The 27802-nt window shown below is 41.0% G+C and overlaps 1 protein-coding gene across 6 annotated transcripts; it reads left to right on the top strand.

The window, feature by feature from the left end:
• The first annotated feature begins 24 nt into the window (after positions 1 to 24).
• Positions 25 to 27668, top strand: MTMR1 (myotubularin related protein 1). 6 transcript variants are annotated; one of them, XM_015860754.3, is made up of 17 exons: positions 25 to 288; positions 1516 to 1621; positions 2718 to 2741; positions 4858 to 4908; positions 6058 to 6133; positions 7015 to 7109; positions 7322 to 7429; positions 7845 to 7946; positions 8338 to 8421; positions 8986 to 9135; positions 9746 to 9934; positions 10416 to 10601; positions 12965 to 13171; positions 13683 to 13775; positions 18174 to 18287; positions 19146 to 19322; positions 26412 to 27668. In XM_015860754.3, exons 1-17 carry the CDS (start codon positions 161 to 163, stop codon positions 26574 to 26576), a joined length of 2055 nt encoding a protein of 684 aa, XP_015716240.1. In that variant the 5' UTR covers positions 25 to 160; the 3' UTR covers positions 26577 to 27668. The 6 variants fall into 6 exon arrangements, with proteins under 6 accessions (XP_015716240.1, XP_015716239.1, XP_015716242.1 ...); XM_015860753.3 differs by having other exon boundaries at positions 4858 to 4911; XM_015860756.3 differs by lacking the exon at positions 2718 to 2741.
• Positions 27669 to 27802: the final 134 nt, after the last annotated feature.

Genomic DNA, 27802 nt, shown 5'->3' with positions numbered 1-27802 from the left:
CCGCCCCTCACGGCGCCGCGGAGGCCTGTGGGTAAGGCCGGCCGCCAGGTGACAGCTCTGGGCCGCCGCCGGGTCCCGGGCTGAGGCGGCAGGGCCGGGCCGTGCCGGGCGGGAGGCCGCCATCGTGGCGGCGCGGGGCGTCCCGCCGGCGGCTGCAACCATGGAGCGGGCGGCGGCGGCCGGGCCGGCGGCGGAGAGCGGCGTTGTGAGCCGCAGGGCCGCCAGGACGGCGGCGGGAGCGGCTGCAGGGGCCGGTTCGCGGCAGGCCAGCAGCGAGACGCTGGACAGGTGAGCGGGACGGCACGGCTCCGCTATGCGCCGCTGGGCTCCGGCACGGCGGCCTGCGCTGCACTGCGCTGCCCTCCGCATACGGCTGAGGCCTCCGGGCCCTCCTGCAGCCGGGGCGGCCGTGTGGGAGCGGGGCTCAGCCGGTGCTTCAAATCTGCGCCTTTATTTTAGTCCCGCCGCTTTAACAAACGGCGGATTTTCCTCTGTCAAAGTTTCCTGCCTGCGGTCGTGTGCTTCTCGCGATTAGCGTCATCCGTGCGGTAAGGCTGGGGCTGCCTGCAGGATTTTGGCTGGGGTTATGGGGAACCTACGGAACTTCTTATCTCTCCTGAGGCGGTTTTCCTTTTGCAGCCGGCTGTTCTGTTGGCTGCTTCTCGGAGGCGCAAACACGAGTATTTCACCTCGGGCTGCACGGCTCAGTGGGTGGGCAGTGCTGGGGGCAGGCAGAGGGCTCTGCTGAAAAAGCCTTAACCCAGAGCAGGTCCGAGGACTATTAGTTTGCCCAGGGAGGTTGTGGATGCCCCGTCCTTGGAGGTGTTCAAGGCCAGGTTGGACGGGGCCCTGGGCAACCTGATCTAGTAAAGGTGTATGTTTGGTGGCCCTGCCAGGCAGGGGGGTTGGAACTACATGATCCTTGAGGTCCCTTCCAACCCGGGTCATTATGTGATTCTGTGACTGTAAGCATGTATTTGGCCCACTGACAGCTCTACATCTCTGTTAAGATCCAGTAAAATTCTTTTACCTCCTTTGTACATTGAAATAATTGTGTTCTGCCCCCAGAGAAACCTGATTTGTATAGTGTTAGCGCTCACTTATGGCCTTGTTTTGTACTGCTGTGCCGTGTTATTCTCAGTAGATATTTTGAATGCGTATGGTAACTGTTGAATCATGGCCTGAACCACTGATTGAGCATCTAGGGAAAGGACTGGGTCAGCCCTGGGAGCACAGGGGAAGGCAGTTCTGCTGGGCGACCAACTGGAGCCTGGCTGCACCTCCCTTAGACCTCATTTAAGGGCTGACTGCCACTGGGTAGGGATCTCTGGTTGGAGATCTTTCCCCTGCAGTTTTTCCTATGAGCCGAGGTCTTTGGAGATGGGTGAGCACTTTTCCCTTCTATCTGCCCTAGTCCTTTTGCTGTTCCACTCCTATATTGCCTTTCTGCTGCACTGTCCTTTTTGATTGTATGATATTGATCGTTAAACGACGTTAAGTATCCTGTTTCTGTAGCCCTACAGGATCGCATGTTGAATGGTGCAAACAGCTGATAGCTGCTACCATTTCCAGTCAGATCTCTGGGTCTGTCCCTTCGGAAGGTGTGTCCAGAGACTACCGGGTAAGTGTCCTGAGCAGTGTGTTCATTTGTGTTGGATAAGAGTGAGCAGTCAGGAAAAGCCTTGCTGCTTTGAGTGTCAGCTGGTAAGTACTTCAGTGATCTCAGAGTATTTAACAACTAGAAGTGTCTCATTTGTGCATAGGAATCTTTTGAATGTGATCTATGTTTTCCTCCATAGTTAGAGTAGTGACAATGAAGTGTACAGGTAAAATGCAGGTGTGTCAGCTCAGTGCTCAGTTTATCTTTTGAGTTACACGGTATTCCTCTGCCTTTGTTGTAAGGCACTCCTTACTGCCTTTGTATTCTGAGTAGCTTCATTCTCTGTTGCATATTCACCTTGGTTATTACTTAAGAGGACTAAGTCTTTTGAGGCCTAGTTAGGTGCGTTTATCTCTCTTTCTTAGAAACAAAGGAACAAAAAATAATGACTGCCTTCAGAAATGAGTTGAATGTGAGAGCAGTGAGGCGCTGTCACAGGCTGCCCAGAGAGGCTGTGGATGCCCCATCCCTGGGGGTGTTGAAGGCCGGGTTGGATGGGGCCCTGAGCAGCCTGGTCTAGTGTTAAATGTTGGTGGCTCTGCCTGTGGTGGTGGGGGGTAGGGGGTGGAGATTTGTGACCCTTGAGGTTCCTTCCAACCCGGGCTATTCTTTGATTCTGTGTGATTCCAGTGAAGAACTGCAGCCGTCTGTGTTTTGCCATTAGAATCCAGAAGATCTGGGGATTGTATTTCATCATTGTTACCGCAGGCTTCTTATTTTTACCTCAGAGAATTACTGGGCTTGCTATTCCCTTGTCACAGTAACATTGAATAAAAGAGTGAATTACTAAAATGATAAGTAAAATAAGTAATTTTTTTCAAAAGAATGTGGCATTTGTTTCAGCACTAAATGGAAGTGGCTAGAATACTTTCACAGCAGAGTAATTCTGTAGGAGCTGCTATATGTACATAGGGTTGTTTTGTTCTGCTTTTAAGTTCAGCTGTAATGAACATGTTTGGAAGTAGAGTTCTCTTGAAAATCTGACAAATGCTGTAATACCTTTAATGAATCAAAGCTGTGCATTTTGTTGGATAACATGTTATATTTTAACTAACAGGTGTACAGGAGGCCTGATATTCGGGTAAGGTTACCTGTGGCAAGTAGTAAAACGGCCTCCTGCCTGTTTGTCCTTTGTGCTGTGTGACATCTTGGTGTGTCAAGCATTCTTTACTTCGTCGATGGTTTTTATGATCTCTCAGGCCATGTTTCTATGCAATGCAACAGCTTCTTTGCCATAGAAGTGCTTCATATCCGTTACTATGTTTCCATGAGCAATAAAAGTTAATGTGTGAGAAAGCAGTGTATTTGAATTACATTACAAATGGGCAATACTAACTTCAGTGTTACCGTATGTATTTTGACAAAGCTTGCAGCTGAGGCTTACATGCTTCTGACTGCTGAGTACTGTGTGAGCACCTCTAACGCAGTGTCTGCATTAAAGAGTGTTAGTGGATGAAAGCATTGCATCTTTGTCCAGCCTGTTGAATGGAACAAGATTCACGTTCATTCTTGCTTTCGTACATGTGCTACTTTAATTACCTCAGTCCTGTTGTAGAACGGGAGGCTGGGTTGGAAGTTGGATGCCGGTGCATCGCCCTGCATCTTTTTAATGGCAATTTTGTAGGTCTTGCCTATTCTTCATTGTTTTGTCCCTCTCAGTAGCATGTATAGAGTGAGAAATGATCTGGACAGCGTTCTGACATTGTTCATGAAATGTGTCTAACACTTCGATTCAAACAAAGAGCTCTTGTTCGGTCTCGCATCAAGAAAAGAAGTCTGAATGATGCCTTTCTTATCTCTTGTTTACATGTTGAAAATGATGTGTTTAGTCAACGTTTACAACTTGATTCTTTTTTTTTCTGTTTTTAATAGAAGGCTCTTGAAATAATTGACGTGGGATGAGTAACAGAAATGGACCGTTTGCCATCGGTTTTTTCTTAGCCCTTTGTAAGGGCTTTGATCTCGGAGTGGTCTGCTGTGCTACTCTGTCCTTCATTGCTTTCCATTCTGTTGGTGTGCTCTGCTGGTCCTTTCCATAGTTTTCTCTCAGGGATCACTATGTGTGCTTTAATTTCAGAAGCAGCGTTTGTATGGTTGGAATGCAAGCAATTTCCAGTTACTAGAATTCAGTCAATGCTTAGATACCAGCAATTCTTTACTTACAATTTGAAAGCTGTTTGTTTGGTTTTTTTTACTAGGGAAAACATTTTGAGCCCGTGTAGAGTCCAAACTATCTAAAGGCGATTCCTCTTTTTGGGGAGCTCTGTGAAATACCATAAAAGACACAATTGACTTTGGCAAACAGTTGTAAATGTAGACTTAGTGTGGGTTTATAGTCTTCCAAGCGACGTTTGCACGTGGGCTGGGAGTACTGGAATATCACAGACACAGCTTGTGTCTACTTAGTGCTGAAAGAACACGGAAGAACAGTTGTGGCTGAACGTGTCAAAGCAGTTATTTCATTTGACCCGGTGACGTCTGTGCTTCTACCTGGAGTGTGTAGGGACATGAAGTTTATTAAAGAGATTTAATAAGTCTTCAGGATTGGCTGCCATTATGATACGAAATGTATATACAAATATGTTAAAAAAAAGTGACTCGTTTGCATTATTTTGCTCTGAAGAGTAATTGCAACTTTAAAGTTACTGAGTCACCTTCATAGCAATGCAGAAGTTGTGGGATAAATGTGAAACTGTGAAGCTGAAAGTGAATTAAAACGTGGCTTATACAGTATCATGCTTCTAAAATTGACTGAATAATTGTATTTGAACTATTTTTTCCTTGGAAGACCGCATGACTTTTGTCCTAATGGTACTATTGCTGGCTGTACTCAATTTCTTCTGTTGATAAGCATGTGGCATACCTTGAATTCATTTTCTTCACTATGAAGTTGCTCGTCTTAAAAAGACAGTACATACTTTCCTTTTTTGTGTACCAGCCTGGTCTCTTAAGTGAAAAAGATGGTAAGCTTTGAATTCTGTGTTGTGCCAAATAACATTCAATGGGTAGCCCCAGGAGGGAGGTTAGTGCCAGGAGTGGGGAGCTCTGGAGATCAAAGCTGGGGTTAAAGTATATGCTGTCTCTTTAAGGATAGAAAATAGGGGGTTAACTAGAAAAGGTTCTGTCCTTTCACCTGTTGTGTGCATGATTTTTCCTGTTACTTTTCTCTTGCCCTACTGCTGCCTCATGCAATGCAGGAGATTCAGGATGGACACAATGGCTATCATTCTGAAGCAGAAGCTGATCAGGTGGCAAGTTTTACTCCTCTTTCATTCATTAACTGTGTAGCCAGGTGGCGTACGCTAGTGCAGTACATTGAGACCTCGTATTTCTCATTTTTAGTGGATTTGTAGAAAGTGTTTAGTGTGTTTGGTTATGTGCTAGGTAGGGTCTGCACCTGATGGCATGTGGTCCAACCATTGCACCTAAGGCCCCGTCTGACAGCACAGTGTCCTCTGAGTTTGTGAGTGTTGGCTCCTTGTCTGCATGTTATCTTCCTTGTGATTGGATGCTACATATAAAAATCTGGTAGTAATAAAGAAAATGAAAACCCAACATCAATTTAAACATTTTTAGAAGTTACTTAATACAGGCTTGCAGTAGTTTTATGGTTTAGTTTGGAGACAGGCCAGTCCTGTCAATTATTTTTGTGTGGATCAGAGATACAAGGGAAGACATTTCTTCATTGTGAAGTAGTCCATTACGTTTAATCACATTCAAGATGTACGAAACTGAAACCTTAATGTCTCATCATGTTGAAAGAGCTCCTTTTCTCACATGGCCCCTTAAAGTCCTGCAAACCACTGTGTTGTTCATTGAAATTTGTAGTAAATCTTAGCCACCAACAAAGGACCCAGAGGGTCAGTCTTGTGTCATTCAGCAATGAAACCACTTACCTTCAGGACAATTTGTAAACTAGCCCTTGTTTTACAATCACTAACTATTCTTCTGTATTTCATTTTTACTTTGTTCTTAATCTGACTTTCCTGACCCACAACTCCCATAATGGACCTCTTCCATAAAAGAGCACGTCAGGATGTTTCTGACTGCTATTAGAAAATAACAGCTTCTTTTAGCAAAAGACTAACAAATGAATAGCTGCAAATTTGGGCTGGTATTGTTCATACTATCCTATGCTATATGTAGCCAGCACGTGAAACTAATTGTTGCATAAATGCTGTGTTACTAATATATGACTAACGTATGTCTGTGTGATATTTATAGCATCGCATCTTGCCTCTTTTAATACAGTCCTGTTTAATACAGTTGTGCCTTATGAAAAAAAGATGCACTATTTGTGTTCCAGTAATCGAGTAGTTAAAGCACTTTTCATCAAAATATATCGATGCAGTGCAGATGGAAAGTGAGATTTACTCATAGTTTTGGGTTTCTGCCAGGCGCTGCGGGATGGAAACAAACTAGCACAGATGGAAGAGGCTCCGCTTTTTCCTGGCGAATCAATCAAAGTTATTGGTAAGTGCGCTACCAAGTACTACACTGAATACTATTAATCCACTAGTTTGTTTACTCAAAGGGAAATAACATTCTATTTTTGAGTTTTGTTCTTTTAATGTCTTGCCATTTTGGATTAGGAGATGTGGTGTGGATTTCTTTTCTTTGTCTTCTAAAACCAAATGTAAACTAGTAAGAGCGATCAGAAGGTGACTTTGTCCATTTAGGTACATCATTCACTTCAAGGATGACTTCATTCCATATCAGGAACACAGGTTGTGTTTGGAGTTGCTGAGAATAATTCTTAGATTGAAATGTTTTAATTTGTGGTAGCAAAGAACAGAAATTTCCATGAAACTTCATTTCCAGTTCTACATCAGATTTATTTCACTTTGGCCTATGATGGCAAGCTCTGCATTAGTAGTACAGTACTTACCTAGGATTCGGTATGCAGTCTTTCAAATAAAAGCATACGTGAAGACACGTAACTTTGCAATCAGTCTCATACTTCTCAATGACTATAACTACCATTTGCATGCTCTCTCTCGGAGGTGAGTTGGGGTACCTTACATCACAGGGCAGGGACTGGAGCTGCCTGCAGCTCAGCGTAGCAGCAGGATGCCAGGCTTTGTTACCTGCCTACCACACACACTCACTGAGCTCAGACCTGGCTGTGAGTAGGTGCTGAGAAGCAGTGAGGAATTCTTTTCCTGGTTAAGGACAGCTCTCTCAGTCCTGGGTAGCATTTGTAGAACATGCTTTCCTCTTTCTTATGGTTCGAGTATCTGACTCTTACTTTATTATGCAACAGCAAAAATCTTGCTTTTCTTTAACTGAAAGAGATTTTTGTGGAATAAATGTCTATAATAGTAAAACAGAGCTTCAATTGGTCTGTTTTCCAGCTAAAGACGTTATGTACATCTGTCCATTTATGGGAGCAGTCAGCGGTACACTGACAGTGACGGACTTCAGAATGTATATCAAAAGTGTTGAAAGGGTAAGAGTTCTCTATCTGCATTTTCTTTCAGGTTGAAGTGTTTCTGAAGTAGTTTTAAGAAAGTGACAGATTTGTAGTAAGTGAACAGTGATGTTCCACAGTGGTCTATTGAATGGGAATTGTAGTTGATCCTAATGAAACACATGAATGATACAAGATTGCGTTCCAATCCTGATGTAACAAAATTCATTTGCTCTGTATACAAATTTCAGGATCCTCCTTTTGTTGTCGACGTTCCTCTTGGAGTGATAAGTAGAGTTGAAAAAATTGGAGTACAAAGCCATGGAGACAACTCATGTGGTATAGAAATAGTTTGCAAGGTATGACATGGTACAGATACATTCATTTTAGAACTACTTTCGTTTTGTTTTATAGTGAGAGGAATCGGCGTTCGTGTGCTTTCTGTCCGCTCAGTTCCCTGTATTTGAACATTGCTTCGTTTAGATAACACCTTTCAGTTCCTCTTGTGATACTTGTGAAGTCTTCAGCACTTCTGCCTTTTGTCTTAAGAGTGAATTGAAAGGAAGAATGGCTGTTGCCATTAGAGTTGCTAGATACTGCAACAACTGTAGTCATCCAGTTCAAACAGTTATGAAACCCCATTCTGATGTGGGTCAAATGATGTCAGTGACTGAGCATCACTTAAATGCCTTCCTTGTGTAGTATGTCTTATAACCACTGTTATCTGTTTTAAATTTACCATGGGATAAAATAATGTGACTTTATTTTTGACAGGACATGCGAAATTTGCGGCTTGCCTATAAACAGGAAGAGCAGAACAGATTGGAGATATTTGAAAACCTTGTAACGCGTGCGTTTCCCGTTTCTAATGGACTGGTACGTCTTAAGGGGCAGAGAAAAGTATCTGGGTCTGTAGGTGGGGAAATTGGAAGTGCTGGGTAACAAACACTGAAGTATTGATTTACAGAATCTGTTACAGAGCAGGCAGGCTACTATGATGCTTTTGTCTCCTTTTTGCATTTGTAAAACAATACGCAACATCCTCTTTCCTTTCTTGATTTTATTAATTACATGGCACGTACTGAAAGAAAGAACTGTCTTTAACTTACTTTCTAGCAAAATGTTGTCCATTCTTGTCTGAAAAGTTTGTACCTGCTGTTAAAGAGTTCTAGAAATGTGACATTTGAAATAGGATTCTGTGTTTTGGAGCTTATTGTACTTACAGCCCCTCAGATACTAATTGATACTTCTGCTTTGTTATCTTTAGCCTCTTTTTGCATTCAGCTACAAAGAAAAGTTTCCTGTTAATGGTTGGAAAGTATATGATCCGTTGTCAGAATACAAGAGGCAGGTAAGTTGCATAGGAAAGTTTTCAGCTCTGGCTGCCTACAGAGACTATTTCAGTCTCATGCTATGATCATAAAAACAAGCGGTCTGACTTTGAGAATGTTGACTACCTGCTAAAGATGATGGTCACAACAGCTTCTTGAGCAAATTGATTTGTGCTAACATGTTCCTGAATCTACGTTTTCCAAGTGCTCTTTTAAGAAAATACAGGCTCTGTAAAGATTTGCTTTTGAATAAGCAGGATTAAACAAAGGAGTAACCTCAGTTTGTCACAGCAAATCTAGTTTCCCAGTTGCAACATTATTATTTCATTGTATGATCACTTTTTACCTGAGCGTGCAGTCTGTTGAAATGGTTGTTTTGCATAGCAGTTTTAAAGATAGTCAGCAAGAAAGTCTTTCATTGCATTAACTTAGAATAAAATTTATGGACCTAAAATTTATGGCTTATTTGAGATAAAAATGTGAATGTACTTTTTAAAGTGTAATATATCAAAATGTTCATCACAGAACCCAGATAAGTACAGATCTAGCCTGAAAAATAGAACAAATATTTTGCTTTCTTCCAGGGCTTGCCCAATGAGAGTTGGAAAATATCAAAAATTAACAGCACCTATGAGCTTTGTGATACATATCCTGCTGTTCTTGTTGTGCCAACCAGTGTAAAGGATGATGACCTCTCAAAAGTGGCAGCATTCAGAGCAAAAGGCAGAGTTCCAGTAAGTGAAACTTGTGCAAGGAACTAGAAGTGCTCTATGTATTTTCTAGCTAGTAAGAAATGATCAGAGTTCTTCTGGGTGCTTTTGTTTAACATCAGTTGGCCCACTTCCTTTCTGAAAAGGGGGAAAGAAAGAAGAATCAGGCTTCATGAGTTTAGAACTGAAGAAAGGAGCTCAGATGTGAGTCTTAATTGTTTGGTTATTGTGCTGTGTAATACATTTTTGTTTGGAGTTAATGCTTCTAGGCTTGGAGTATTGTTTGGTGCTAATTCACATATTAACTTGTGTTCTGATCTGGTATGGAATGTGTTACAGCCACGGCAGTTTTCTTGAGAAGAGATTCATGTTGTAGGTAGTGAGAAAGTCCTTTTAAATGCATGAAGGGGTGACAGTGTTCATGCTGTAGGTCTGCTTAGCAAAGTGCTGTACAGGTCCTTAGACTTCCACATGGAAACCTGTTCTGGTGTTTGGCTGCTGTCACAGTAAGGAAATTTTTCTTAATGTCCAATATGAACCTCCTTTGCCATGTAGGCAGTGGTTGTCTAATTGCACTTTGGCTTGCTGCTTTTATATTAGTACAGTAAGATAAAATAATTTTGCTTTATCCCAGGTGTTATCCTGGATTCATCCGGAGAGCCAAGCGACAATAACACGATGCAGCCAGCCGTTGGTAGGCCCGAATGATAAGCATTGTAAAGAGGATGAAAAATATTTGCAGACAATTATGGATGCCAATGCTCAGTCACATAAACTTATCATCTTTGATGCCAGACAAAATAGTGTCGCAGATACGAACAAGGTAGGTTGGTACTGTGAACAGCAGTGATGGTTCACTCTTCATTCCACAGGGCTGAAAATTGAGCAAGAGATGATGATACAGGGAATTTGATGTGAAAATAAATTCAAACAGGGATCTCTATTCATAGCATGGGAAGTGAGTTGTTTGGTGTATTTTGGAGTTGAAGGCAGCGTGATGAGCACGTTCCTGAGAAATAATTCAGTATCACCAGCAGAAGGACGAAGATTTCAATAGTAACAAGAGGAAAGCACATAGCTGTATTATCAAATGTAGCTCACTACAATACAGGATTTCTTCAGTCTAAAAAATCTACTCCTAGCCCTTCTTGGAGAAAACAAAACCAAGAAGGTGTTTTTAATAGTGCTAGAATTGTCCTTTTTCTCAAAAAAAATCCTGAACTCAAACTGAAACAACTCTTTCAGCCTTATACTGAAGTCCTGTATGTATTCTTTTCTTTGTTTTTGCTTTTCTTTTATGACAGGCAAAAGGTGGAGGATATGAGAGTGAAAGTGCCTACCCAAACGCAGAGTTGGTCTTCCTGGAAATTCATAATATACATGTAATGAGAGAATCCTTGCGTAAGCTTAAAGAAATAGTTTACCCTACTATTGATGAGACTCGGTGGTTATCAAACGTGGACTCCACACATTGGCTGGAATATATAAGGGTAAAATTTTTTCAACATGAAAAAATAGTTTTAAAATTGTGTTATTTACTTGCATTTCTGAAAACCTTATTAAAATAATGCCTAGGGCCTTTAATCAGTGTTATTTTTTTAAAATAACCTAGCATTTTAGCTGAAGTAGATCCATACCTTGGTAACTTTACATTTCTGGCTCTATGTCTTGGTAGGTAATGAGTTAACTCCTTATACCTCAGTATCATATTTGGTGTTGGACAAGGTTTTATTTTCTTGAGAGAAAATGTTTGTGTGCAGTCCAGGGTTATCCCTTCTTCTTGGAAAACTGCCCTGGGAACTTCAGATTGTGTTTGAATTGGTGCCAAGAGGACTTCACTGTAAATGCAGCAGGCTTTTCTCATCCTTCCCTCCTTCAGTGCAGTGTTGGTGTTCATGTGTTGGACACCTACATTTTCCTGGGCTGTTTACAGTCTGTGTTGCACTGAGCAATAATCTGCTCTATTAGTTAATGCAATATTAAAATAAATCACAGTTTTACAGTCTGATTCATTAACCTCTGCAATGCTTTTAGAATAGGTTATTTCATTATCATATTCACTCCTCTGTTTGTTATGAGGATGGGTGGAGTGGAATTTGTCTTATTAGCAATTGCCTCAAATGTCACTCACGCCAAACATGCTTTGAATTAATCAGTTAGACTTATTCAGTAGATAGCAAGCACTATCTGCTGCAGGAAAATCAGTAGAGGGAGCAAATGCTTACATTATTACACAAGATTTAAACAAACATAATGTTCTTTTGGGAGCAGTGTTCATTTGAAGTTGTCTATTTCAAGGGGATTTGGGAATCTTGAGTATCCGGAAAGTTTTTTGTTGTTTGTTTTTTGTTTTTTTTTTTTAATAACCAGCCTGACCTTAAATGTAATCATCAAGTTTTAAAAGTGGATTTTTATGCACTGATCACCTTTCATTGTTAGTGATTTCAGTGGGCGTTTCTGGGCTTGCACAGTATCAGAAATGAACTGTGATACCATCATTTCACAGATGATAGTATAGCAGTTTGAAACTTTGCTTATATTACTTAGAAGACTTGGTACATACACTGTAGTCTACATGACTTTGTCCCTTATACAGTACTTAGTGTTAAAGTGTGAGCAGTGTAAATTGCAACTGATTACCTAAAAGCTGCCATTGCTGCAGTAAGTGTGGTGCTTACCTTCATTTCCAGTTTCATTTGACTTGTAACAATTAACAGATCCACAGCTTTACCACCTATATTATGTAAGGGTAGCACAGAGCAAACTGTTGCATACCTGTATATTTTACAGATAATTTTCCTGCTTTCATTGAAGACCAAAATCTTTGAGTAACTCCACAGCTTCATAATTGAAGTAAATGGCAGTTAACTTGTTTTCTTGCAAGCTTTCTTCTCTTGTACAAGCTTTTGTAGTGCTTTGTGATATTTCCTTTTCCATAAAAGATGCAGTTGGTGATGATTGTCTATGCAGCATGGTCTTGCAATTGCTTTGAAGACTGGTCTTGTGCATTTCTGCATTGAGCATAGCTTTCCTCCTTCCCAGAAGACATGTTACATGCTTGGGAAGGGAAGAATGCAAGTGTTTAGCAACTTTCTGTTTTCTCACATTGGAATGCAGAGAAAGGAATTTTTCTGAGGTCCTATTCTGGTGCTTTTCTTCCCCACATATTTATCAGTTTCATGTTTTAGGTCAGACCTCCAGAGGAGAGAGATTATTCAAGTATTAAAAAAACAAAACAACTAGAGAGCAGCCAGAGAGAGCGAAGAGAATGTTTTATGTGGGAGACAGAAACAGCAGGTTCACACGAGTGAATTTCAGTTCTCTGCCATCTCTGTCCTTTGTTCCCCCAGCGTGCTTCTGAGTCCAGGTTATTCATGGCCTTATTCATGGCTTGTGTTTCTCATGCTGTGTGCTTCATGCATCAGCAGATCAGGGTAGGCTCCCAGCCAGCAGTCCCTGGTTTTGTTTGGGTTGTGTTTTGATTGAGATCAGCCTAGTGTAGTAGCCCAGTCCCTTCCTGTAGTGCTAGCAGTTGAGAACTGAAAGCTGAGGAAGACAGGAGTGATTCTTTCCTGTGAAGATGAACTCTGATCTTGTTGAACCCTTTGTCTTTGGGGTAGATTACAGGGTTTTTGTCTGTATTCACATATATTCTATATGCTTGAGGACTGGCTTTTGTCCCTCCAGCTGTATGCATCTTGCTGTTGGAAAGTCTCTGATTTAATGCAGTGTTGTCCAGATAACTACGTAATTAATCTGTGAATTTCAAATATGAGATGTTTAAAAATATAAAATCATACCTTTTGGTGGAGTTTTGATTTATATTTAATATGCTTGTTTTTATTTATTTAAGATGCTTCTTGCTGGAGCAGTAAGAATTGCAGATAAAATTGAATCTGGTAAAACTTCTGTGGTGGTACATTGCAGCGATGGCTGGGATCGAACAGCACAGCTTACTGCGCTAGCTATGCTTATGCTGGACAGCTATTACAGAACTATCAAGGGCTTTGAAATCCTTATAGAAAAGGAATGGATAAGTTTTGGACACCGATTTGCAATGGTAAGGTGAAAGCGTTCATATGTTATTTGTCACCTTCAGCTCTTTAATTTTGTATAGTGTGCTTTCTCACATCACTTTGCTCTTTAGTTTCTGCAGTATTCATTTGACTGAAGGGCTAGCAGGAAATTAGGGCATAATACCATGATTGTATTATTTTTTTTTAAAGCATAATATAGTGACATTTTTGGCATCTAACTTTAGAGTGTTTCAGGAGAAGTGATACATACTTAAGCATGTGGACATGGGAGCTTCATCACTGATTCAGTTTAGTTGTACCTACCAGTTTGATCCCATAAACAGCTACACTTTGAAGATGGATGAAACAACTGAGAGAGCTTTGCTAAACAGCAGCATGTCAATAAGTGAATATTGGGGTGTGTTTTTAGCAGTTGAAAAATATAGGTTGGGGTTGTGGAAAATTTGCTTGTCTTGTTCATCTTTGTAATGTATTGTCTTTAAACAATGCTGTAAATACACTGGGCAGGAGTGAAAACCTCATTCTGTCTTTCAGCGAGTAGGACACGGAGGTGATGATCATGCGGATGCAGACAGATCTCCCATTTTCCTTCAGTTCATTGACTGTGTTTGGCAAATGACAAAGCAGGTAAGGTGTCTAGGAATATATTTCTGAGGTCTTTGTGCTGTCATGGTTAAAATACATTGTACTGAAGTTTGCATAGTATGTGAATTATTTTGAGGCAAGGAAGATAAAGGTCTGGTTCCACATAATGTGAGCGCTCCCAGAACACCTCAGTGTTGTTCTAGTGAACGTGGTGCTCAAAAATCTTGCATCATGCTTTCTAAAGTGTGTATTTGAAACAGTTGTCCTACATGGGTTAGGAAAGCTTCCCGCTGCAGTACTGGGCCCTTGTTCAGAGTTCCTTGAAGACTTTCTGTGTATCTGTATTTCAGCATTAATGTGCTGTTTATTATGGCTGGAGAAAAATAAATGTGGAATTCTGCCCTTCTCTCAAGGGAAGGCTAATAACAATAGCAAAGAGAGAGATTTCTAAACACCTGGTAACAACAGAAGCCCTCTGGGGAGATCCGTAATTAAGAGCAGCCTCTTCTGTTTTTGTTTTCTCCCTGTCTGCCTCCCGTTTCTTGCTATTAACAGTTCAGTTGCCTCTTGTTGAGATAAAAACAATAATAGCGGAGCTATGGAACATTTAGCCAATACCACATCTGTTCAAAACATGGATCCAAATACTGTTGGGAAATTCAAACAACAGTGATGTTGGAAAGTAATTGAAGTTACAGTACAACAAAATAGGAAACATCGTTCTTTAAAAGTTCTGGGCCACTGGTTTTTAGTTGACTTTAGCATCTAGAGAATGTGTGTGAAGATTGCGGTTGCCTTGGCATACACCTGGGAGAAGCAGAATTCTATTTCATCCTTGTGTAGCTCGCTTACTTATAACAAAGTTTTAAGTTTCTTGCTTCTGAATCTGTGGCAAACATGTGTGACGTGTTCCAAAGCTCATATAAGAATCAGTGACTGGGAGGGGATGTGCATTCAGGCTCGTGCTTGGGCGTGGGCTCTAAGCAAGAAAATTTAGTTCTGTGCTCTAAGCATTTCATTCTCAAAACATGCAGCTTAATATAGCATGAGAATCTTTAACTTGAGCTGGGATACAGACCTCTGCATAGCTTCAGACAATGAAACTTAGTTTTTGACAGCCCGATATTTTCCCAGATTTTTACAGGCTTCATGACAACTGATACAGTGTTAGGGAGTTTGAGAGAAGTACATTGAGAGCAGATTGAATAAATAAGTTGATTTCCCACTGCTGTCTGTAAATTCTAATGATTTCAAGAAGCAGATGTCAAGTTGGAATGGCCACGTTACCTGATGAAAATGAAAAACACCTGCAAAATTGTCAGGTAGTAATGCAGTTCAATTATTACATTCCTACCTTTTACACATGGTTCCCTCATAGGGGAAAAGGCACATTTCAGGTTGATTAAAAAGGTGTATTGTGTTCATTATTGGATGCCACCAGTTTCTGGAGGTTCATTTTGCATTGATTTCAGTAATACCGTTTATGATACCCTGCTCAGTTAACCTGGGTCAGTTCAATTCTGCAATCGTAAGCACCGTTCAGTAAAATGTGTAAACTTTGAGTGTTGCCATGGTACAGAATTGGTTTATCGATTATGAAATGAAAAAAACACGTTTGTTTTGCATCTCTTTGAGTCAGATATCACTTGGCATCATCAGACGTTTTAAGCAACAGAATTCTTCTCTTAAATACCTCCTTTATAAGAAGAGAAAAACGAACAACAAACCCTCCAGAAGCATCAAGTGGGAGATTTTAATGACCCATATGTTCTCTCTCAATTAGTGGGTTTGACAGGAAGTAAATTTTCATTTGGGGAATTTTTCCACCTGAATCTTCAAACAGACACTAATGGGCTTGGAACTACAGAGGAAAGAATTTTTAGGTCAGTGATTTTTCAGCAGCGATAACAGAAGCTCTGCAGTCTTGAAACATCAGCTCCAACAGTGCAACTCTTGTATTCCAAGACGGCGTTTCAATAAAGTGCTATCACTTATTAATAAATTAGTTGGAGCACAACCACTGATGTATGGAATTTTGAATATGCTTCGCTAGGTCGGAATAGCGGCCATGTCGGCATCCATCTGATTAGCGCAGACGGAGCCATCACAGAACGCTAATGTGACAAGGCTCATTAAGAGCTTTTGGTTAAGGAAAGCTCCTTTAGGAGAGGCTTTGTCTTCAAAGTTCCTTCCAAACATTGTTTTGATCCTTTGCCTGTTATCTTTGTGTTATGTATGTGCTTGCTGCACTGGGCCGGGTGTGGGAGATTGAGATCCAAGTGGTGCTGGCTCTCCCCTGACTAGTTCCAGATGACCTGCTTAGCAGGTTACACTCCTAGTTTTTGTTTAAGTGATAGCTGTGTTGTTAATGTTGTACTGTAGTAGAGTTTGAGCATGAGTTCCTAAAAGTGAGGGCATTAGCGATAACTTCTGCACTCGACGGAAAAAAAGAATTTGATCATCTTATCTTACATCTTTCTTAATATCCTTTTTGTTTTACTTAAAAAAAATGGCTTGGTGATGGAAAGCAAACTGCTGGTTTATATAGGAAGCTCTACTGTGAGCACTGCACAGTGTTGAACAGTACAGTACCTTATCCATAACAGGGTCAGAAGGAAGGCTCCATTTATTCTGTAAGTCATGATATTGGTGGTTTCCTTACTCAGAACTTTCAAGTGAAAGCTGGTATGTCTTAGCTTGAGAAGCCTTAGAAGGAGGAGGTTTTAAGTCAAACACTGCAAGAACAATCTTCTTTTAAAATAGTATTTCTTAAAGCATAGATCTTTCTGGTTTAAATACAAGCACAACTGTTGCATGTTATTCAACTCCTTACTTTCATCATGAATATCATGTCACAAACCACAGGTGACACTGAAGAGGAGTTTCTGGATCAGCTGCTCCATCCCCAGCCATGACTGCTAGGTTATTCCTACCAGTTACACTTGCCCTTTTCTTTTTAAAGTCTCTCTCAAACTGTTGCCAAGGCAATGGTATTGCTTAGTGGCACACAACTGAACTCAGGCTGCTGCTTTCTTCACGTCTTTGCACTCTACAACTTCCCGAAGGGAGGTTGTGACGAGGAGGGTCTTGACCTCTTCTGCCAAGCAACAAACAGGACCCGAGGAAATGGCCACAAGTTGTATCAGATGAGGTTTAGACTGGACATCAGAAGGAACTTCAGTGTGGTCTGGCACTGGAATGGCTGCCCAGGGAGGTGGTGGAGTCGCCAACCCTGGCAGTGTTCAAGAGGCATCTGGACAGGGAGCTAGGAGATATGGTTTAGTGTTTTTACTGTAGGTAAAGGGAGGGTGGATGGACTAGATCATCTTGTAGGTCCTTTCCAACCTTGCGATTCTATGATTCTATGAAATTCTGACTTGAGAATTTTGCGTAGAGGAGGAAATTCCTGGTGGTAAATCTGCAGTATTACATTCTAGACTTCTGCATGTATTCACTCCTTTGGTGGAAATGAAGAAATGTTTTCATTTGTCCTAAAAATGTGTCTCCTAAGATGCTCGTTCTCATGGCAAGGGGAGAAATGCTGCTTATAACATTTTCTTCAAGTCATCAAAGTTTGTTTATTCTCTTAAATGTTCATCAATCCGTATCTGTGTTTTAAACCTTCATCATTCTGATGGAAAAGTTATTTTGACACATGAAGCAGTTGCCATATGTAGTCCTATCATGAATATGATTGAAGGGCGTTTTCCATCTGAATAGATAGCAGCCCATACACTTCTATATTGATTTCTTCCTATCTGATTTTTGAAGTACTATGGATTAAGATGCATTCTGAGTAATCTGTGTGCTTTCAGATTTTCCATGTGTTTATTCTAGAGTGCGTCAGGTAACCTCTGCTTTTGAATGTAATGTGTGGTGGTGGTATCAGAGGAATAACGCTTCCTTCAGTGTGGATATCCAGAATTTACTTTCTAATATAGAAAGAAGAGGGATTAAAAGATCATTGTATGTAGCCAATGCTAAACTTAAGGGGTGAGATGAAGAAAAATGGCATAACTTGGGTAAAAAGTATAAGAAACATTTAAAATATATCTGTGTTTATTATCCACCTCACTGCATGTTAGAACTAAAGCTCTTAAGCATCATAGAGGAATAAAGCTTATTCTGTTAGATAGGACTCCTCACATTGAATTGCTTTGTGTCACCAGCTTCACACTAGCTAACATTTCTGTGCTTGTATCCCTCTGTACTTGCATAATGAATGTAAAGTTCGTCTCTGAGGACTATGAAGGAGCATGTAGGTGAAGTGTATTATTGCAATGGAAGTTAAGGAAACCTCTTACTTTTCTTGAAAATAATCAATAAGAGGAAAAAAAATCTTATCTAAGTGTTTTGGTTATTTCTTATTTGTTTCTTCCTTTCCTGCTGCTTTAAATACAGGTTAAAATCTTTTTACCTTTTTTGTTGTTTTTATTTAAGTTTCCTGCTGCCTTTGAATTCAACGAGTTATTTTTGATCACCATTCTGGATCACCTTTATAGCTGTCTGTTTGGGACTTTCTTATGCAACTGTGAAAAGGAAAGGCTAAAAGAGGTAAATGATTGATGACATACGCATCCTAATTTGTTGGCTTTGTGTGGAAGTGCTTAGGGCATCCGTCCCAAAAACACTTAAGCTGTGTTTTTGGGTACAACTGCTGTGTAGTCTCTGGGGGCATCACAGACATGTAATTCCATGGAATACATCATGAATGCTTTTTTGTTTGTGGCACTTCACGTTTGCGTTAGAGCCAGTAGCAACACCTTGGCAATTAGATCTGTTGCATTTCAGGTTTGTCTCTGCTTCTGTAGAGGAAAAAGTTGCACACAGACACCACAAGGTGGAGCTGAATAACATATTCTCAGCAAATGCAGGCTTTCCCAACATCTTTCTTAATAAATTAGTCGTATGCAGTTCTCAATAAAGAAATGCAGTTTTGAGACACAGAGGTAGCAGAAGCACATGCTTAACCACATTGTAGGGGTGTAAAATCACAAGATGAATGTAATTGAGATTCACATTTTGAAACCTTGATTTTTCTTTTCAAAGCTAACTTATTTTTAAATCATTTTGAAGTGGTCAACATATAATTGTAGATTTAAGGAGCTACAGACGTTGCAGTAAGTTACAACCAAGACAGCTTTCTCTTCCTCAACTAGAACTCGGTGTCTTTGAAAACGTTATACCTGACTCTTCCTTCTCAGTTAGCCTTGGAAGGGAACAGGATTTCAATGTTTTGCTGGAGTTTTAAGCCGGTTTAGTCATCAGCAGGTGTAATTACAGTCAGCTAATACAGGACAGTGTAATTACAGTCAGGTGACTTTCACAACGATACTGATAGCTGGATAATAACCTCACGTTTCAACATTTTGCAATCCATGTACTTATTTTTCTGTATTTTTTTTAATTCAGGAGTTAAGCACCAGGACTGTATCGCTGTGGTCCTACATAAACAGCCAGTTAGATGAATTCACAAATCCTTTCTATGTCAACTATGAGAACCACGTCCTGTATCCTGTTGCCAGTCTGAACCATTTGGAACTGTGGGTCAGCTACTACGTCAGATGGAACCCAAGGATGCGGCCTCAGGTACAAGGTTCTACTTTTATGTTTCCCTGAAAGTACAGAGGTATAATTACTGTTTTCTATAAGGTCCAATTCATCCAGGAAAAGTATTCTTGTCTGTTGCTGATGGGGAGAAGAAAGATGTTTTTTTCTAAAAAAAGGCTTGAGATAGATATTAAAACAGTGTAAGATGTTCAGTGTTCATTAAGCCCACCAGTGGAATATAGTAGTAGTACCCCTTTACTGATTTGTGAAAGGTGACATAGGCATTCTTTCCTTTCAGAAGATTACTTTTACAACACTTATGTAATATTTTACAACACTTCCAGTGCATCTGTTGCATTAACCTTCTTGTGCAGTTTAGTGTAGCTTTGATTATGTTTTGCTGCTCAGCAATTATGTTATAAAACACAGCAGCAGTTTCTTAAAGGAATTGTCTACATACCAACTCATTTGCGGACTCTTTAAGCTTTCTTACAGATATTTGTTTTTTCACTGACCTTTCTGTTTTCAGGCTGGCATGCTAAAGATTAAACGCTCCTGTAGTGTGCTCCTGGATTCATCCAGGATTTGTTCTTATAAGTAATGTCTCCTATTCAGACAAATCTCTAAGTCTCATCAGAAAAATGTTGTGTTTTATCTTCAGAATTCTGAGAGTGTACGTTATGTTTGTTTCACAGCCGTGATATATCTGAGGATGTTACTCTGTCTCTTTATTAAGGTAACATTTCAAGGTATCCCCAAGCGACTTAATGATAAATTACCTGCATTGAGTGACTGTTTGAAAGCTGCTTTCATCTTCTAACAGTTAGCAAGAGACACGAGTTTCAGATTTATTAGACACCCACAAGTCAGAGCCTGTTTAAAAAGATGTGTTTCAAGGACAGTATGCTGTTAGAGATCCAAGCATCTGAGCCATACCCTGTAAGGTACTGGAGAAATGTGGGTTGCTTGCTTGCTCACTGAGGTATTTCCTCTGCACTTCCCTGTTGCCCCACATTTTACTCTGTTTTCTTGATGTAGTCCTTTGTTAGGTATCCAGAAAATCTGAGGTTAAATGTGGGTGGGTTCTGTGGATTCCTTTTTATGCTAAACTCTGCTTCAACAAGGTCATTCTAATTCTAAGTGAAGTGAAATGTTCCTTGGTTTTGGTTTGGTGGTGTTACATCATTATTGACTTCTTGTCCTAAGAAAATTAGATTTCAGTCCTGTTGTATTTGAATTCATTGACTGGGAGGAGGCATAGGTGGTTTTTTGTTTTTTCTTCTGGGTTTTTTCTTATTTGCCCTTTCCTTGGGTTGGAGAAGTGAGTATTTCTGTGACGTGGGGAGGATGAGCTCTTTCAGTCTTTGTACCCAGAGAGTGTACTTCAGTTGACAAATCTGCATCACCTAAATGATGCAAATAAATCTAAAGCCATAGATTTATGGGTCTCTGTGCTAGACAGAATGTTTCACGAGTGCTTATGAGTTTTTCAAATACACTCCTTTTTTCTTTGTGTGTGTGGAGTTTCATCCAGAACTGCAGATGAGCACTGTCTGTGTGACAAGGGAACTCAGGCCAGCTGGTGCCATAGGACTGTCTGCTGTGGGCAGTCCCTGCGGCTGCCAGGGGGGCTCAGTTTTGTTAAAGATTGAAGTGATTAAATGTCAGCTGGACCTCAGCGTCAGTCAACACAGCATTCGCATATGTTAAGGAACAAATAAGATGCTACGTGTTACTGGAAAAACAGTTTAGGTTAAAATGAAAAACATAATTACAGAGTGCTTTGTGTTGCTTCGTACTGGACAGGACATACAGTGCGGCCCCAAGGTGTCTGTAGCAGTTCCACCTGCCTTCAGACAAGTTTCCCTGCGGGTTCTTGGCTGACATTGTTGACATCGCTTGTAATGCTTGCAAAGTTCAGATGCATCTGATGCAAGATAATTTAGTGGCAGGACAAAGCCACCCTACGGCTCTGGAAGTGCATGGCATTGCTGGCCACAACCCATGGTTTTGAGCTTATTGTTTTTGCATGGAAGAGTGAAGCTGGAGATGGCAGGAAGAGGAGATGCTGAATGGATTGGGTAGTTGAGAGAGAGCCCCAGAGAGCTGGATTTCATGCCGGCATTTACTACAGAGTTTCTTGTGATGTGAGGCAAGTGTCTCTCGGTGCCTGATCACTTCTCGCTTCTGCATGTCCAAGCCAAGGTTTGCTGAGGCTGACTTGTGCCTGTAACTTATATCAGCAGGTAGAGCCCTCCACATTTGATTGATAGTGAATAAAATGCAGACTAACTGCTTATCTTATGTTCTGAAAGAATCTGTACTGATTGGAGGGGGGAAAAAAAAGGTATTTTGTAATAAGCCCTGCATCAGAACATGTGCAGAGATGGAAAAACAAACATGGTATAAATGATCTGGGGAGTTTCTAACGTTCTGAAGAGTAAGCCCTTAAAACGTCACTCTAATCTTTCATATGTCAAAAGCTAAATGAAGTGTAGGTTTAAACAAGTAATGGCATCAGTCCATAGCGTGTCGCGTTTCCTGCGCCTGTAAATCGATATAGTTGTTTGCCAAGTGTGTATCCTTCACAGTAGGGTTTGCAATTTCTATTTACTAGTCATTGCTTTTCCAGGAGGCCTGAGAGTTTGGTTGGCTTCTTGGGAGCATACCTTTACAGTAAGCATGGAAATAGTATTATAGGAAACTGCTGTTTTCATCATTTGAGATTGACTTTTTCTGTGAGTGTACTGTTAACTAGGTTTTAAAGGCAAGTCAGAATTCCAGCTCGTCAGGAAGCGGAACAAAAAGCTTGAGTGAAAGATACTGTTGTCTTTGCAGTGCACAGAGCAGGTTTTTGGAAATACTGACAGTCTCGAGAAAAGCAATGAATTTAAAATAACCATTTTCCTCTGCAGCCTTTCTTCCCTGTTGCTAAAATAGATAAAGTGTACTCGCTGAACAAGACAAAATGCATTCACCGTTGAACAATTTTCATGTGAATGACTGTCCTTGAGCTAGTACAGTGATATGCGGTAGATATCCAATTAAGACTTGGCGGTACAGTGAGTGAGTAGCTATTATAATTTCTTTCATAACTCTCCTTGTGTTGACAAATTTTGTTATCCAGAAGCACTTCAGGATCTTGAAGGGTTACTTGGAAATGAAAACCTGAGAATCAGTACTGAAAGTGAACTGTAGTCAATCTGAGAAGAGGAAGGATTGGAACTGTTAGGAAATAACATTGCCTTATGTCCATAGATAGTTGTTGTGTTATAGTATGTAGATTGTATAGTGTCGCTGTAGCTTCTGCGCGACTATAAATATTTTAAAATAAAGAAAAAGGTAAAAAAACACACAAACACTTTCCTTCCTCAAGTCCTTACCTGGCAGAGTAATTTATTCTAAGTATTGAGTGGTGTGTTGTGAGAGTTATACTACATGTGCCTTTGGTGTGTGCAGTTCAGTTAGAAATGGATTCGTATCAGTGGTGTTTTGAGCAATAAAGGATGTTTCTTCAGTGGTGCTGTAAATATTTTTCAGCTCGTGATTGGCAGTAGGCACCTTATATGTATGATGTAGGAGAGGCAACTGCCTGGTTTTGTATGAGACAGGCAATGAAACTGTAGCTGATGAGGAAAATAAACATCCACCGGTTTTAACAAGTTCATACTGTAACATGAGATTTGTCAGTGGGAACCTACAGTCAGCTCTTCCCAAGTCAAGAACTCTGCTTGTCTCACTCCGTTTTACAGTGTTTTGCTGGTTTTTATTGGCTTGGGTGGAGGATGCCACATATTGCAAGTATCACTTGCAGTGAGAGAATCGTGTATGGGCTTTACCAGAGAAGGAGAATGCTTATACCAGTGAGAAGCAAGAGAAATTCTCTGACTTGGACAGAACCAACTTTTTGGTAAATGTCTGGAGCAAGTACAGACTTGCTGAGGATCCGTCCCTTATCTCTGCTGCTTAGGGATGTTGACGTCCACACTGTTGTCCCTGCCTGGCTTGTATTTCTAGCTGTATTAGATGTAAATGGCGGTGCTGTTTTTGACTGATCATCTTCTAACCTGCTCGTGCAGAAACAACTCTTTTACCTGGAGTGTGGAACTCAGATGATTAGGTGCCATCCCTTGTGGCCTGCTGTTGCCTAGCAGCATTACTGAGGTGATAGGCTGGGAAGCTGGCACTGCAAAGGAGTGGTTGCATGCCTTTCTGAAAGCCTACCATGGAGTAAAGCAGCAAAACCTGGGTACATCTTTGGAGCTCCCTCTCCCGATTTGAGAGGCACAGTGAAAGAGGATGCAGAGTATCTGCTCTCAGACTGCCAACAAATTCATCTGTCAAGTCAGAAATGTGATTTCTTAACAAGACTGTAATAAAAGCTTGTCATGGAGGCAGGACGTGTGCTGTGTGAGGATACGCTTGTAGAGATAAGGTGATAACAAGGTCTTTTAATAAGCAGTCTTCTCCGAGCTTCTTGGTCTTGGAGAATCCTGCTGCTCTTCCTTTTAGCAATGAACTTCTTTCCTGCAAACCATTAGGCTGTTATTGAGAAGATGTTTGGATCCACTACCTTTCATAGAAAGCTTTATTTAAGAGAGGAGCCATGTGGGAATAGAATGGTGTGAGATGGCAAAGCTGTAGATGGGTAGTCACTTATCTACAAGAACTTGCACAAGGTGGTGTGAGGAAGTGCTGGCAGCAGCAGCTTTCCCCAGGGTAAGTCTGAAGGAATGGTGGGAAGGAAGTAAACTACTTATTTCTCTCAAGAAAGGGAAATTACAGGAGCAGCCTTAACGATATCTGGCAGAATATACAGCTCCTTATTTAAAAAAACAAGCAAAACAAAACCACTGAAAAGCAGCACAGTGGAAGAACTTGTATATTTTCTATCCTTCGACTGCCTGTATCACTTCTTTCCAACCCCACACATATGTGATCCTAGCATGGACCCTTATCACTAATGAGTAAATTACTGTTTGCTAGACAGAACTAGACTTGAGCACTTGAAAAGGAGAAGGTGACAGCATTCAGCTCGTCTCTTGGTAGAGATGCTATCTGTTAAGCTGTAATGGTATGTTATGTTCTGCACAGCCCATCTGACTCATTCTGTGGAGCAGTTTTCTTTGGGGTGATCTAGGCTGTGTCACAAAGGATGCTGGTGTCTGTGGAACATAAACCTGCAGGGCACTGTTTTTCACTGTGAGATGAAAGGACGGAGAAGCCCATTAGGAAAAGAGCATTTTAATTTCAGAAGGATAAGTAAAGGGTGGGGTCAGAAACTGCATAAAAACCAACAGAATATTGAAAAGCTGCTCTCTAGTGGAGTAGCATCAAACTCTGCACTGAACAAAGTAGGAATACAAGAAAGAAAATAGAATTGTAATGTTTATCTATGTAAGTGTACAGGAAAGCTGAACTAAGTTTGGAAAAATAATCTGACACCCTGTTTTTTTGAGTGCATAATTATTCAGCTTTTGCATCGAAGAGCTTTCTGTGTGACTCAAATATGCACTGTTTTTTAAAACTGTTATTGTTATTTAGAGAATTTATGCTAACACCGTCCTGTTCTTTGAGATGTAAGTCTGGGGAAAACGGCACTTCAGCAAGTCAGAAGATGTGAACTGTTGAATCAAGTCGTAGGGGAACGCAGTAGGACTGAGCAGTGCAGGCACTCCAACCCTCCCCTGAGCACATACACAGCCTGCCACGTTCTGCAGTGGCTTTGGTTCCCAGAAGGCAGTTGTACGGAACTGCTTCTGTGGGAGCCTGGGCTCTGTGCAGTGGAATGCTCTGGGCAGCCCTGGTGTCATCCAGACCTCTTATTTGTCTTATCTGTAATGCATATTGCAGCATCTTGAGAAACTTCACAACCGAGCTCAGTGTTATGTTTTCAGGAGTATTTGGTTTTTTGTAGAGCACCTTAGAAAAAAGAGATAGGCTTTATCTAGGAGATGCTTAGCATTTGGTTAGTGAAGGAGGCTGTTGTATTCAGACTTACGGCCTCACTGGCTAAAGAATTTGTGTGGGCAGTGCAGGCACGGGTAGTGAGGAGGAAGGCTTGTGAGTTGTGACTCTGTTGTGTGTCAACAGCGAGAAACCCTCTGGTTTTCTTCATGTAAAACTGTGTGAGAACGTCCTGCTCAGGTGTGCATGTCAGCCCTGCTCTCCTGGGTGAAGGTGTTCCAGAAGCCTGACATGTCACTTGCTTTGTGTAGCAATCTGCAAGTTTCCCAATGTTGCATCTTCCTATGGTTGCCTGGCCAGCCCAGTTAATTTATTTTCCCATCTTGTGCTTTCCAAAAGCTGTGAATAATTCGGAGATGATGGAGGATGAGGTAAATTAAAAGCAATAGGCAAACTTTTTTGGCCTTTCTGTGGCATTTGAAATAAGGGAAGGCCTCTCTCTGCTCATCTGAGAAAAAAGGATCCAGCTGTTTAAAAAGCAACATGACTTGAGTCTTCCTTTGTCCTCAGCAGATTTTAATGTTGTGGAGGAACCTGACAACCACACAGAACTCTGATGCAGATCCATGGCCAAAGTCTCTGGTGTTCTTGATGCCACTGTCAGAAGCAGAGGCAGAACCCATGTGAGCCACATGTACAAAAGGTGTATCGGTGTCTGGCTCTAGGAGATCCAGCACAAGCACAATCCATTTGGCTGCTGTGCTTTTCTCACCAGTGTGCTGGAGGGGTCAGGCTTTTGGAAAGGTGCCTGGTTAGAACAGTAATGAGATGCTCCCTATGGAGCCAGCCTTGTGAGTTCTGCCTAGTAAGTTCTGTCCCAACGGGCATGGAAAATAGTTCTCTGTGAAGGCATTTTAAGCTCAACTGAAAGTGATGGTAAGGGATAGGGATACACTTACCAGAGCATGTTTGGTATCCCAACAACTTGGTTTGCAAACAGTGTTTTGAACAGGCTTCCTGCCAATGGTGTGTGTTGCAAGAAAGGAACAGTTTGTCAGAATGTTCCGTTTCATATGGCTAAACACTGTCCCCAGATATTGACACACAGAAATCCATAGCTGTTGGATTAGTGGTGTTACCACAGGACACAGTGGAAGCATTACTTGAGAAGATAACTTGTTATTATGGATCAAAGTAAACCTTTTCTTTCTTCACCCACAGGTTCCAATCCATCAGAACCTCAAGGAGCTGCTCGCCATCCGGACTGAGCTTCAGAAGAAAGTTGAAGATCTGCAGCGGGAAGCAGCTACACGGTCCCTTTCCTCCTCCTCTGACAGAGGTTCATCTCCGTCCCATTCAGCCACACCAGTGCACACTTCTGTGTGATGTGTAACTAAAGCTGTGTGAAACAATTCAGGTCAGGTAATACAGAGAGGGGGGCAAAATGTTTTCCTGTCACGCAGGGATTGTGAGTGGCTTGTAATTGCTATGATCTACATGCCTTACTGTGTCTGATATTACCACGATGAGGCCAAAAAGAGCTTCAGTAGATGTGATGTCTTGTCTTGTTGGCAGTCCCCACATATTTTTGACATCTCTACTTAAATCATCAATTGTGAGATTAAACCTTGTTTTGAGCAACTAACAATTTAACCATCCTCAAAAGGGAATCCATCTGCCAAGCAGACAGAAAGATGCCTCTCACACTGCCTAGGGTACCATGCCTGCTAGAGAGAATGGGATGAAATGGACCCAATGCTTACACAGCACACTGAGAACGTTCTTCTGAATGGGAGCTCTGTATTTCACACGGTAATACAATAGATATATATTTTTGGTAGAGCAATTGTGTTTTTTTTAAGGAAATTGATGCACTTGGAAATTGATTTTAAAGTAATGTTTTCCAGTGTAGTCAGTTTTGCATTTCAACTAAATATGCCATTAAAAGTGGATGAAGATAAACTGGGTTTGTCAGATACACCATGCTGACTCGTATGATGTAATATATTTGGTGAAGCACGTATTTTAGTTTTTTTAATGCCTTTTGTACAAGTTGCAATAAAGTCTTTTGACGGTTTAGTTTATTGTTCAGCTTCAGCCTCCTGAGCGAGGGGTGGATATAATCACATCAAGGTCTTGTTCGAAGTACAGGTATGTTTTCTAGCAAATGGTAGCACTGGGGGGTTGAAATGACACTCAGCTGTGTAAATTGTATAGTCTGTATAGCTCCACGTGCTGTTAGCCATGTTTTATGTTAAGCTGTACACACAAAATGCAGAGCCGTGTCCATTCATATACACGTGTATGTGATGTTCAACGTACGCTGATGGTTCTTTCGCTCTGAGTTCAGAAAACGGATCCTGCCTACCCAAACACATTGGAAGACCTTAACTCGTAATGACTTTGTTTGACAAAGTTTTTTAAATATGAGCTTAATTGGTTTGCTTGAAATAAAGCCAGTTGGCTGTTTTTTAAACACTTGGTAGCATTTTTTTTCTGTTAAAAACAGAAACCTTCCTAAAGGTGTTAATACCAGATAGTTGATTGCTGGAACATCCAGCTTTTCAAGGCGATGACTCTGTGGCCTCTTTAGCAGGTGTAGAAATGGCCTC

The sequence above is a fragment of the Coturnix japonica genome, chromosome 4 (genome assembly GCF_054131305.1).
Source record: "Coturnix japonica strain WE chromosome 4, WE-NBRP24, whole genome shotgun sequence".
Lineage (NCBI taxonomy): Eukaryota > Metazoa > Chordata > Aves > Galliformes > Phasianidae > Coturnix > Coturnix japonica.
Note: the sequence above shows the minus strand (reverse complement) of the source record. Positions and strands in the feature narration are given on the sequence as shown.

Excerpts from the sequence above, each read along its gene's own strand:
- MTMR1 (XM_015860753.3), top strand. The coding sequence starts at position 161 with ATGGAGCGGGCGGCGGCGGCCGGGCCGGCGGCGGAGAGCGGCGTTGTG. Across the intron at positions 9,935-10,415 it reads GTGTCGCAGATACGAACAAG|GCAAAAGGTGGAGGATATGA; the intron begins GTAGGTTGGTAC and ends CTTTTATGACAG. Across the intron at positions 19,323-26,411 it reads ACCCAAGGATGCGGCCTCAG|GTTCCAATCCATCAGAACCT; the intron begins GTACAAGGTTCT and ends CTTCACCCACAG.